We start from the raw sequence: 13,552 nt of genomic DNA on the forward strand, positions 1-13,552 counted from the left end.
AGTCAGCAGTTTCACGTGCATTGACTGTAATTAAATTTTAGTGTCCACTTTGGCAGCTCGATACCACAACGAAGTCACCTCGCTGGTTAACGTACTTACTTTTAGGGAGCGATCTCACAGTCAACTTCCTGCCTGTTTTGTTAGTAGTTATAAAATTTCTCTTGACCGCTCGACAGATTTTGATATATATATATATTTATCCACCCGCGAACATCGCATCGCATTTTAATGATGAATAGTAAAATATATGTATTCTAGGTTAGCCTGCCTCGAATATTATGCCAGCAGAAGTGGACTGGTTTGGCTTGTAGGGTTTAGCGTCCCAAAGTGACTCAGGCTATGAGAGACCCTGTAGTGGAGGCTTCCGGATATCTGTGTTTCTTTAATTTTCACTGATATTACACAGTACACGGGCGCCTTGCTTTGCGCCTCCATCGAAAAGCGGCCGTAGCAGCCGCGATTCGATCCCTTATTCTTGGGCACAGCAGTCGAGCGCCCTAACTGCCGCTCCACCGTGGAGAGTCAACAGAACTCCTCTGTAAGTGAAGCTTAGCTAAGTGTAAAAGAGATGACTTGAATTCAGATTAGAGTGACTGAAAGAAAACCATGTATGTGTGAGAGCATCAAACGTAGAGACTAAGCAGACTGTGACCAGAAACACCGCCGTGTTCCTCAAGATCAAAAGAACACATGCTTTGGTTCGAAGAGCTGGGTGGAAAGGCGCACGGAAGCGAACTTAATACAGAGATCTCATCGCCGATTATGAGTATGGTCCTGTGCATGGTCGAACAAGCAACGACAGGTAGGAGCAGATAATGACAGACAAAAAGAGGAGAGGATGCGGCGTTCAGTCCCGTTTTCTCCTTTATTCAGAAGAGGAGCGCTAAAGTTGCCGCGTTTCAGAGCGCAGCCGGATAATCCCAATATTTAGAGCGCAAGAGTTGCAGTCGCCCTCCGCATGCCGTAGGGCACTCTCTCCCAATTGTCCTCTTTTTTTTTTTTTTTTTTTACCGCTTCCTTTTCTCTTCCTCCTTTCTTCTTTCAAGGCGCCTGCGTCGTGTGTCGTGTCTAAGTAGCTGTAGTCGTACGTGACTGTCAGATAGGCGAATTACGGGTTCAGTGATGTGGAGATACGAGAGGTCACGCTACCCTCTTAGGGATTGCGAGACACCGTCTCCTTTTCATATGGATGCCGCTAAACTGCCCTGACGTGGATACAGGAGCTGGAGATAAACCCCCGGGAGATGGCCATCAGGCTCAATCGAATTCGGGAGCGGAAACTACGAACGTACCAACCCTCCGCCCAAAGGTTAACGCGCGCTAGAGAAGATATACTGATGATTTCGTGGTCGGCCTGGTCAGATGAGAAATTCTGGCTTATTGCAGCTTTTGCGTGGGAGCCCAATTACACAAAACAACCTTGAAGTCTGGCCGGCTGCGTATCCCTAATTTCAGCGGTCTGAACCGAAAGCTGGTGCAGGCACAAGGTGTTTATTACAAACGTTTTAAGTGTTTTGTGCCTCCTATTTTTTCTAACAGGCGCCTGCAATTTGATATTGGCAAAACCTTTGTATTTAATTTATACCCACAACAACATTACTTAACATCCTGTTTCATTCCTGATTGATTACACATTAATATACAATACAGCTCTGGTGAATGAATTGAGTTAGTTTTTCCTCTAAGCTATACTTGGACAAAACATGTCGAAGATGCATAAACAAGGACTTACAAAATGATTTATTTCACTGCACATATAATCTCAGAAAAGTTCCTCCTCAGAATTAGAGAGCTACTTTATTTTACTAAAGTATTATCCGTTTTGGAGCCTGCCGGTGCGGTTTTGCACCCCCGTGTAAGACTTCTTTCCGACATGCTTGAAAGCGTACAAAACTGTGCAGCTCGATTTGTTTGCCCTATTTATAATTCCACGTCTAGTGTTACATTACTAAGGGTTAGGTTGGGATGGAAAATATAAAGCAAATGCAGAAAAAGCACGCGCTTAGAATTGTCTGCAGAACGTATTTCGTCATAAGTAGAATAATAAAGAAAACATTTTTGGCTTCATGTTTCATCTAAGAGGCGTGATCATCATTTGAAAATAAGGAAATTGAATGCCTGTCATTGTCCATTTTGTTCAGGCACCATCACCGAATAAAATCAACTTCTACAGATTGGATGCCACGATGAAATGTTATTGCGGGCTGTGTCCTTCTTTCAACGCATAACCAATACAGTGCTTTTACAAGAATCTTGGCTCCCCCCGTAAAGTCGTTTACTGTAAAAAAAAGTTCGTGTTTTTTGCGCGGACCGCGTAAATGGTAGAGAAGGTGGCTTATATACTTTGATATCTTCAAAATTACGTCACCGGGCAAAATAAGCAAAATACAATGAATTCCGGTTTCGAGCTCTTAGCTGTAGATAACACTTTGCCGCAGTGTGCCCCAGTCACAGTCGCTAACATCTACTGTCGTATAGTCTGTTTCGACAGATTACATGCAAATTCTAATATAGGGTCATCATTTCAGGAGGTTTTAATTCGCACCACACTCTTTGGGGTAACTACTCTGACTCATATGGATAGCTTTTATAATCGTGGATGGTGCCAAAAGCTGTGCTTTGCTGCAGTTGTTTGGGCTATAGCCTTAATTCGCGGAAATTGGTGATTTGTCATCTATTTATCCCTGGCAGCAGGAGGGATAAATAGATATAAAGGAATGGTCAGCAGTGGACTGTGGTACATCCAGTGACCACTTTGCAATAACTTTTACAATCATGTCGAGGTCAATACGATGCAGTTTTTGGGCTATAGCCTTAATTCGCGGAAATTGGTGATTTGTCATTTGTCATCTATTTATCCCTGGCAGCAGGAGGGATAGATAGGTATAGAGGAATGGTCAGCAGTGGACTGTGGTACATCCAGTGACCACTTTGCAATAACTTTTACAATCATGTCGAGGTCAATACGAGATGATAGTTCTGCCCGAAAAGTAGTAAATAGTGCCGTCTATGCAGCATCACTGCGCTCTTCCATCAGACACAATCTTGGTTCATGTAGGACAGACAGAGCACATCAGCAGGTGTATTCCTCAACTGGGAACGCTACTGAGAATTCCCGGTTCATTGTGCGTTCTACTACAAGCATTAAATCGCCATCCCCATGGTAGAACGATGCGTGTGAGACAGCCTTCTGCCTCAGAAAAGCAACATGGAGAAGCCTTTATTATAACCAGAGCTCAGTATATTGGATAAAATACAAACTTTTTTTGCATAATTTATTATAGCTAAAGCTCAGGCTAAGGATGAGTATAACCAAACTTTAAATACATGTTCGTCCAACCCAAAACACAGGAAGGTTTTGTATGTTATTATGGAACGACGTAGGAACGCGCAAGTTTCTCAGTTGTTATGTTGGGTTGTGTTGTCTCCACAGGAAGCAAAAGATCAGTAGGAATGCATTGCACAAGGGCTTGCATTACGTTTCCAGGAGCAGTGCAGAGTTTCTTTGCATGCCCCCATTCCTTGCTCCGAATATGTTGAGGTTGGAAAGTCAGAACTCCTAAATGTTTTTCTTCCATGCAATCCTCGGCTCTGGGTTGGGACAAAGTTGCGGTTTAGCACAGGAGTTCACTCAGGACCTACTGGATCTGGTCAATGAATCATTAGAAACTACACTACTGCCGCACGACTGGAAGGTAGCGAAAATTGTATTACTCTTTAAAGGCCCTGGAAAAGGATTTAATGTTGAAAACATTCGGCCGATAGGTTTGGCTTTAAACCTGGTAAAAAAAAAAAAGAAGAATAATGCCGCCTCTTAGAGCATATTTTAGAGATCAATGCTTTGAGCTCTGCCCAATTGCCTTTCACCACGGATGCTCAATATGATCTCCAAATGTAGATATCGAAAGCGTAATTCGACTTGCTGTGTGGAATAATGAGATGTCAACGTTTGTGACGCTCGATATTGCCAAGGCCTACGACAGCACTGTACATTCTACACAAAAAGACCATCGTTCTCCATTTATGCGTATATCGGCGAATTTTTAAAACTTGAAGAGGACGAGCTGTCGGGTTAAATGATTTTACATCATTTTTGCAGTGCATAGTCAGAAAAGGACAAAGCACTGATGAACAAGTAGAACGGATTACGGTTGCTGGTTGGCGGATTACCAAAATAGAGTTGCAGTTCAGCGCCTGTGTGTCCTACTTGTTCCTCCGTGATTTGTCCTTATCCGGTTACGCGCTGCAAAACGACGAATTTTTGAAAGGATGGAAATTTGTTTTGCACTGATGGCTCCTTTACTTCAGATACCTATGCAAGACAAGAGGTGTGCCCAGGGCTGTGGGAACTCGCCACTCTATTTTAAGAGAATAAAGTTCCGTTTTTGCTTCGAAAGCCCACACAATATAGTCTTCCCGAACAAGTCCTGAAGCTTTTGCTTGCAGATGTCCCAGGTAATGAGCTCTTGTTCGTGATTTTGGAACCATGTGTGAACCGTTCCCGCCAAACAGAAGATGATGTTAGCTAGAATGATGGTTGCCTCCCAGTGGTTTTTCCAGCTGCAACGCTCCTACTCATCTAGCCAATCGCCAACGTCTGGCTTGTCTTCGCCATAAAGATGGGAGGCGGGCGAATTATTGTGAATACGACTGGCTGAAGCGATGTTCCCGCGGTGGTAGGGGCTACCTCGGAGGTCATAGTGGCCGTTTTTAACATCGTTGTGATTCCAGGTAGGTGGCGGCCACTACGCAAATCCAGCTATTGGCAGCGTAAATGGGCTCATTGGTGTGCGCGGGGATCTTGAGTCACCTCCACCGAGATGATACGTTGCAGAAGGTGAATTCAGAAATCACAACAGCTGATGACAGGGGTAAGTGTTCAGGTAAGCACCAACCGTTGCTTCAGCTTCGTCGTCTCTCTCTGCTGTCGATCGTTGTCTTCTTCAGTGGCATATATGTAACAATATATTTCGATTCATCCTGGTGTCCCTGTATGTGTATATGCAGATTGCATAGCATTCTTTGCCATTGCAAAAAGTATTCATACCCTATATTGTTTACTTCAGGCTTACTTAAATGCTCTTGAGGTTTGGTTGAACAAGATTAAGTTGGTTTTAAATGTGTGCAAAAGTAGTGTGCTAGCTTTTAAGACCCAACCCCCTTATACTTTTCGATAAACTGCTGCTCAAACATCATACCAGAGGTGGGATCTGTGTGGAATTTAGGCGTTACGTACGATTCGAATATGGGTAAAAGGCCTCACTTAAAGACATATGTTCAGAAAGGTGACCGTGCACTTGGTAGGCTCGTACGCGCAAGTAATAGAAAATGTGGAATGCGTCAAGACGCCCTTCTACTTCTGAACAAAGCCTATGAGAGACCGATACTCGAATTTGGCTGCATTCTTTTCTCTGGTGCTCCAAAATACAAGATTCGTCCTTTGCTGCTTTTAGAGCGACATGCACTGTGCCTCCGCCTAGGTCTCCCACAATCAGTATCGACTGCTGTTTTGTACTTGGACTCTCATATTCCGGACCTTAACTCCTGTTTCCGCCTTCTATCTGTCAGATCATTCTTGCGGCCTTTTCAGTCCACTGCCGGGGTAGCAGCACCTATATTGTGTCTCGCCCGGCTTTCTATATCCCTCACCAGTAGCCAAGGTTCTGCATGCCTCAGGTTGGTTTTACACAGAGGACTTTGGCAAGCAAATATTGGTGTGGACCTAGGTTCTATATGTCCAATTGTTTACACAACGTCGACTGTGGATATCAATTTTGATTATGGATTTTCATCGACTCTTACTTTCGTTCTAATATCCAGTCTCCTATCAAGTTCCTTAAAACGCTTCCGGATCACACTGTAATCGCCACTGATGCCTCTTTAACAGTACAGAAGACAGCGAGTGGAGTTTTTTTCCGAGCATCCTTCCTGGAGTTATTCGGTGTACGTCCAGGATTGTATGCACTCCAATCTTTTCAGCAGAGTTTATGGCAATTAGGTTGGAACTTTAAAGGTTCATTGCAATCAGCCATAAATAATTTTTTTATCAGACTCTCTCTATATATTGTTGCCAATGGAGTCAGCATGGGATACTCTTTTGAGCCGCTCACTAAAGTATTTCATACCAGGATGGATGAAAGAAATACGCTTCATCTGGGTCCCAGGTCATTGCAGTATTCTTAAGACTGAAGCGGCAAGAATAATACAGCTCTATAGGCACCTTTTTTTATGTTCCATCCCTAATATCATCACTTTTGGAATGTCTCGTTTTTCTACGCTACCTATACATAGTCGCCTCATGCAATGATCCCTTGTTATCTACAGCAGACTATCAACATCTCATGTGCTCATAGATAGTTTGTTCATGTAAATCACGGCAGTGTGAGGTAACGCTGATTCTTATGCGATGCAGGATCCCCCGCCTAAATCTACATACCTTTGTGAGGCTCGCGGTGAGGTTGAAAATATTGAGCATTTCCTTCTCCCTTGCCGAAGGTTTTCACATCAGAGAAGAGTATGTTTAGAAATTAAATAACACAATTGGGATATATTTTGTCGGTCCTGCTTCTCCTCTCCTTTGGTTGAAAGTGCAATAGGATTTGCGTTGCCTCAAATTTGTCATTATTTACAGTGACAGATTCCTTCCTAACTGTATTACAAATTTACAAACTTCAAAAGCTTTGGTCAGTAGCTTTTTTTGCTTTCCTTTATCAAGGTATTTATCATTTATTTCTTTTTTTCTGCCATTTATCAAGATAGAAAAAGAACACTCGTGCTCAGGGCCAGTGAATGACACTTGAATACATCGCTCACAAGTTAGATATCAAGAAAATATAATAAGTTATATTGGCAGCATTCATTTAAATGTTCCACATAAAAGTTGCCCAAAAAGATCTGTGCTTGGTGTCAAAAGATTTCTTAGTTGTGTGTCCGTACTCACGACGATTACCAAATGTCGATATATTTGTTTTTTCACACGTTAGGCTCAGGAGTTTCAAAATTCAAAATTATGCTAGATGCAGGCATTGGTGATTATTTTGGAGTCGGAAGCCTTCGACATTCGGGCACCTTACAGGCCAGGACATTGTTTTCCATCTTTTTTTGTTCCCACGCATTGCCCACTAACACAAACCCTTCATTCCCTGAAGAATTCCGTCCTTCTAAATCTCCCCCCCCCCCCCCCCCCCTTTATTCCAATCAGCTCACCGAGATATCCGAGTTCAAGGACCCATGTGCAGACATCTTCATAAACTAGCCTTTACGAAACATCCATGCTGAAAATAATTTCGAAGATGCCCAATGTTGATATAGCAGCCGAATGTTTCTACTGGAGAAGCAAACGGCATCAAATTGTAACGCTTACCCTCACATCACCGTCTCAACCACACTGATAGTACGTGCTTTCTTTTTCGCTATATTTCTTAACAATTTTAGTACTCAAATGTTAGATTATCATGTTCAGGGAAAGAATGTTAACGGCAGGTTAGAAAGAAAGATTTGTAGAGATTCAGAGCCAACAAAATCCTCACGTAACATGTTCCATTCCCTAATTGCTTGCAGAAAAAATGAATAACGAAAGGTGTCAGTATGAAACTTATACTCTACTAAATGCTGTGAATGTTCAGTTCTAGTATTTCTTGTAGATTAAGGGACTAGGTAAAGCTCGGAATCTATTTTAGAGCACCATTTATCAGAAGGAAGAGGTTCTTCAGGCGTGAAGTTCGGGTGTGGTTGCTAATCTGGCAAGGTTTGTGCTGTTCAAAAGTTCAATTGGGGAGTCATTAGGTCGATATTGTTAAAAATAAACCTTACTGCTTTCCGCTGGACACTCTCTAATTTATTTATACATTGTTGTGCGCGTGGAAACCTGCAAAGAATGTTGTATTCGAGCAGAGGCCGGACAAGGAGACAATCTGCTAGCAACTTGGTATCGGGGGAGGCAGACGGGATTGATCTGCAAACATTCGGACTGTTCCGTTAATATTTGATGTTAGATCATTGATGTAAAAAAGAAATAAAATAGGCGCTAGTACTGTTCACTGGGGTACGCGGACATTACTTTAAGACGCTGTGATGCGCAACCGTCATAATGCACATACTAGTAGCGTTCTGAAAGATAATCTTGTATCCAGATCGTTACTTTATAACAGCCAGTATGTCACGCAGATGGTGACGCACGGAGAGTAAGAGAATAGTTTAAGGAAGTTATTAATTCCAACGTATGGTGAAATTATCAGACTTGTGGATCCAGCTCCTGATTTGCATCCGAGCATTGAAACGTTAACAAAATTGAAATAATTTTAGTAATGTTATTTTAGCCAAATACGGCTGAGGGTTATTTTGTAAATATTGTATATTTTGAGTAAAAAAAAAAGGAGTCTAGCGTGGTTTAGTCGGTTATCGCGCTCAGCTGGTGATCGGAGGGATAATAGCTCGATTCCCGACGGAGGATATTTTTTTCTTAACAGGTAGACAGAACCCCGCTGATACCCTCCGGAATCAAGCGGAACCTCGCGGACAGATCTCACCCACGCGAGACTGTCACCTTAACCTAAGTAAGGCTTTCGCCTGAAACCTCCTTACCGGCAGTGACGTGAACCTGCGCGCTGACCACGGTCCCAATGGCGTTGCTAGCCGAGCAACGGTAGCGGGCCTCGTGGACGTCCCGTCTAAACTGGTCGGCGCGGAAGGGCAGGAACACCAAAGAACCGTCGCCCTGACGCACGTGCCTAAGGCGTGGAACGTCGGCGGCCTCCTCTCCGTCTTCGGTGAGCCAGCGGATGGTCGGCGCAGGCTGCCCGGTGGCCGAGCATTGCAGGCTGCTGCCTGATGAGTTCGAAAATAGCAGCCGCGATGGAATTTCGCTCGTTAACCTGGGGCCTTGAACGCTGCTGCCACTCGCACCGGTGTTTGTGAAAGCACCGTCTTGCACCAAGCAAATCCCACGATGAGGGAACATCGGGATGCAAACGGCCACTGCAGGTGAAAGCCAGCATGAGGATTAGACGAGCTATTTAAAACAGACTTTGGGCAAAAAAATATGCACGAATAATCCTCAAGGACGGAAGGTATCTAATAGCTTCGTCTAGCGTTTGTCTGTCATGTTTTGCACAGTTGCTGCAATTTGAAGATTCAACACTGAAAGCACGGCTATTTGATGAATATGATGATGATGATGATGATGATGTATTTTATGAGCGTAACAGCATCCCTGACAGAACAACGCCAAGGTACATGGCATCCTTCTTCCTTTTGCATGGGGAAGGGAATAAAATATGATATTCAAAGTGTTTGATCCCTGTTAATCCAGCACTAGGCGAGGGATAATTGTTGTGCCTATCGTCTGTGTGTTATCCCGGTGCCACTGGGGATCGCATCCCACTGATCCCACATGGTAGTTTCATCATTTCGACAACTACTGGTGAAAGGGCAACAGTACTGGCTGAGAAAATAACCGAATGTATAAGCTGTAGTTAAGATGAGAATTGCATACTTTCTAATTGATGATACCGCTATCGGCTTATTTGAGTGAGGCTATAGTACTTTATAATGACCTCGTATTGTTCTCATTATTCTTTGTCGCACTTTTTGTCTGTGAAGATTCCTAATATATACAAGTATGAGAATCAACATAGGGCATACAAGTCGTTGAACCGTTATTAATGTTCGTCGATCGCTAAGTGCTACAAGCCAGATCGCGAGAGATAAATGCGATGCCTTGCTTGAGTTGCTTCATCACCGATGTGTTTGACTTCAGAGCACGATATTGCGGAGTATCATAGTCACCATGCATATATAATTTAAAGGGAGAAATGATTTGAAATCTACGTGCTGTTGGACGTGGGTACACATTACGAAACATAGTGAGCCGACAAAAGTTATGAATAGTTTTCCATTGCATGTCCCCTCTTAGCTGACGCGCCGCTGCGGAAAATTAACGAAATACCATATAAAAAACTGAATCAAAAATTGAAGCACTACTTTATTTTTCAATATTGTTTTCAACTCTTCTAGTGAACTTTGACCTTTTTATGCTCACCTTTCGAACCAAATACTTTTCTTGTAAAGTTTCTTTTTCCCCCTGATTTTTATTATTTCGCCCTTCGTTTCATCAACATTTTCGAGTTTCTGGCCCAGTAATCGAAGCGTTGCATAATAAGCCGGGGTGAAGCTCTGTGAAGGCTTTATGTAACAAGATGCGTCTATCAAAATGGTTTTACAGGCATAACGAAACTACTTGCTGTGACGTTGTCTATTGGCAGGTATGCTATAGCAATTTCCTTAAATAACGAGTGTAACCAGTTTTCTAAGTTTTCCGAGAAAGACACTGCCTGCATTTCGGCCGTGCAATCTACTACACAGGAAAAGAGGTAGTGTTTCATTTTTAGAGCTTTCTTTTATCGAGAAGAAAAGTTGTCAAGTTAGGAAAAGAAATGTGAACATAAGGACACGGTAACCCTTTCTTCTCCGCTGCGACGAAATTTGTAGTGAAACTAAAGCGAAGGTAAACCATAATTTTTTTCAGCGAATGGCTGTTTTTGTTTTTACTCGAAACAGTAAATGCAATGTTGACCAGCCTAAAGTAAACACAGAATGCATATTCCTTTTTCAGTTAACGCAGTGTTGACCAGCCTAAAGTAAACATGCCTATTCCTTTTTTAGTCAATGCAATGTTGACCAGGCTAAAGTAGATACAGGATGCCTATACCTTTTCAGTTACACTGATGTGTTAGCTTGAAAACTACTTAAAAGAGCCTAAAAAGTTCAACTTTGCCTGATGGGGTTGTCTTTTGTGAAAACCGCCCGTTGTGAAACTGCTTTCAAAAGGTCTGTTGTTTTTTTTTTTTTTTGTTTTTTTTTTGCACCTTTAAAACTGAACAGACGCTCTCTGTACTGCAACAGGAACTCAAGTTTACCGGAAAAGGTTGCTACATTGTTGCATCAATATTTCCGTTAGTTAAATTAGCACTACGGTTCGAAAGGCCTTCTTTGCGAGCTCTCAATTTCCGGTAGGAAGCAGCCTAGCCACACGCGGCATTGCTTGCTTTTAAACGCCGCCTCGAGCACCGCAACCTGCTTTCAGTAGGCGACGGCAACTTCCTTTGCGGTAAGTACGGAGAAGAGTGCTTCCTTTCAGCAAGTGAACTAGCCAAGATAGGGGAAATGTACTTACTTTTAATGATGCGGCGCTTTCAAACTTGATATTTAAGAAAATGCTGTTTCACCTCCATTTTGAGGACAGTCTAAACGCGATCTAATTTCTATTAACCTTTAAGTGCTCGCGACATTGACCCCCTAAACAAGTTCATTTTGTTGAATAAATATAAATAAGGTATTACTATCTTTTTTCGGAGGTGTGACAAAAATTACCAACAATTTAGCGCAACGGCAAACTCTTTTCTTGAGATCGCAGAAATTCATTTTGTTGTTAGGCGTTAGGTTTGTAGCATACCGGCAAGATGTTTCCAGATACTGATAGACTGACCACTTGCTCTTTTGATACATCTTTTCCGATAATATTAAATTACATTTATTTCAGCTCCTCTTCAATACTAAAGGAGAACGTCTCCGATACTGGCAATATTGTGGATCGAAATATTGATGTGATTCGTTTCACTATGAAAGAAGAAACGAATATAATGTGAGCAGCCTGCTCCTATTGCTCTCAGAATGTGTCTATAAAATATTTTCTGTCTGTATATATATTTCATATGCCTTCTCCCACATCGTCACCCATCATGACCTTCTTTCTTCTCTCCTTCCCCTTCCCCAGTGCAGAGTAGCAGGCCAGATTTTAATTATTCGGGCCAACCTCTCTGCCTTTTCCTTTCAATAAATCCATCTATCTATCTATAAAATATTTTCTTCATCTTTACCTCTAGACGTTTTAACAGCAGTGCGCTTAGTGTGATTTCCAAGATATATGGTAACCCCCAGCGTTCAAGAAATTTCGTTCGCAAGCGGAAATTATACACTAGCTACACATTGTTTCATATAAGTAATATCTCCCTCCCTCAGATCGGAATTGGTACAATGAACGCTAGGCGACCCAAAGACTCTTCTCACCGACCAGTTTGCATAAGTTACAAACAACAGAATGCCCAACCATAACTTGCGGCTGCAATCAACCAAACTGGAGTGTACAAACCATAAGAAAGAATCGCTCTTCGCACACGCGTATTGGGACAGAAAGCTACGCCTAAACATTGAGGCTAAGTTTCCGAGCGATCCGTTCGCTGGCGCTTCTTGGTCTCGTAGCTTCGCTAGCTTGCTCTCCCAGCGGTCGGTCGGCCATTTCTCGGTGGCCCTAGCGGGAAGAGGGGCCGCTTGTCATCGGGATCGCCGAGCCAAGCGCTATGTGATTCGTCCAAGCGTAATGCGGGGCGGCGGAAACAGCGACGACGCAAAAACAAACACTGGCCGAGCATGACAGGCGTGCCCTCCTTCCACGCAAAAGAGAGGGAAGATGAGGCTATCGAAAGGAAGGAAAAGAGAAAAACCGAGAAGTGAAGGGAGACAGGGATCTGAAGACAGCACAGATCCTTCACGTCTTGTGTGTTGCTCTGGGGCTACTGCTGCTGCTGCTGGAGCGATCCTTTCTTACTGCTTGTTAGGTTGCCGCCGCTTTCCGTTTCTACGCTCAGCTGCTGTCTCCCGTTCTCCCTCCCGCTCAAACGTGACGCGAAGCCGAATTTGGGGAGCGAAGGCACGTGCCTCGGCGCCCACAAAACGGATTTGCGCGGTTAACATGCAAGTGCTCGCGAGGAAGCCTGCGCTTACAAGCCGAACACTTCGGCGACTTTTTAAAACGACTTTTCCGATTTGAAAAAAAAGAAAGAAAAGAAAAAAAATAGGCAGTGAAAACATCGATGCGCTGGAACTGAGAGCGGATGCAGAAATAAGAAACCATGTGCAGGAATCACAAAACTCTTCGACTTAGCGTAAGGTCAGAGAACTAGCAAATGCAACTGCTTTCTCCAAATTGCAAAATGCCATTTTTGACATTGATTTATTTATTGTACCCTCAGGGCCAGATGGGAGTGGGTTAATTAGGATACAGAACAATGAATATAATACAGTGAAAACAAGTAGTACAAAATAAAATTCCTCCAGAATAAAACAAACAACATAAATATATATATATATATATATATATATATATATATATATATATATATATATATATATATATATATATATTGTTACGGACGACATCAAGGAAGAAAAAGCGGGCAGTGGCGCGGACAGGAGCGCTCGTGCTAGGCCCGGCAACATTTTCATTAAACGTCATCTCACTGTCATCGACCATCTCTCTGTCCTCTGTTCTCCTGTTTTCATCGGCTTGCCGTATCGTAACATTTGGTTGGAGGTGCTGGTGCTTCATCATCACCCCCCCCCCCCCCCCCCCCCCATCCTGGTCCGGAGCATCAGCGCCCTGCGACTTCTTGCGCCGTCGGCGAAAGGTTAGGAGGCACTGCATGGCTGTTCCCCAGCCTGCCGGACCCAGCAAGACCTTGCCGTTCCTCCGCCCCGTCCCCCCCGCCCCGACCAC

The 13,552-nt window shown here is 43.3% G+C and overlaps 1 protein-coding gene across 1 annotated transcript in view; it reads right to left on the reverse strand.

Moving 5' to 3' along the window:
• Positions 1-8,959, reverse strand: part of LOC146190237 (cell adhesion molecule Dscam1-like) — a 217,897-nt gene extending 208,938 nt beyond the window's left edge. The window contains exon 1 of the mRNA XM_084599752.1: positions 8,584-8,959. Within this exon, the coding sequence (XP_084455878.1) occupies positions 8,584-8,959 (376 nt within the window). The remainder of the gene's footprint in view (positions 1-8,583) is intronic.
• Positions 8,960-13,552: the final 4,593 nt, after the last annotated feature.

The sequence above is a fragment of the Amblyomma maculatum genome, chromosome 4 (genome assembly GCF_055883805.1).
Source record: "Amblyomma maculatum isolate TAMU_Amacu chromosome 4, ASM5588380v1, whole genome shotgun sequence".
NCBI classification, from domain to species: domain Eukaryota; kingdom Metazoa; phylum Arthropoda; class Arachnida; order Ixodida; family Ixodidae; genus Amblyomma; species Amblyomma maculatum.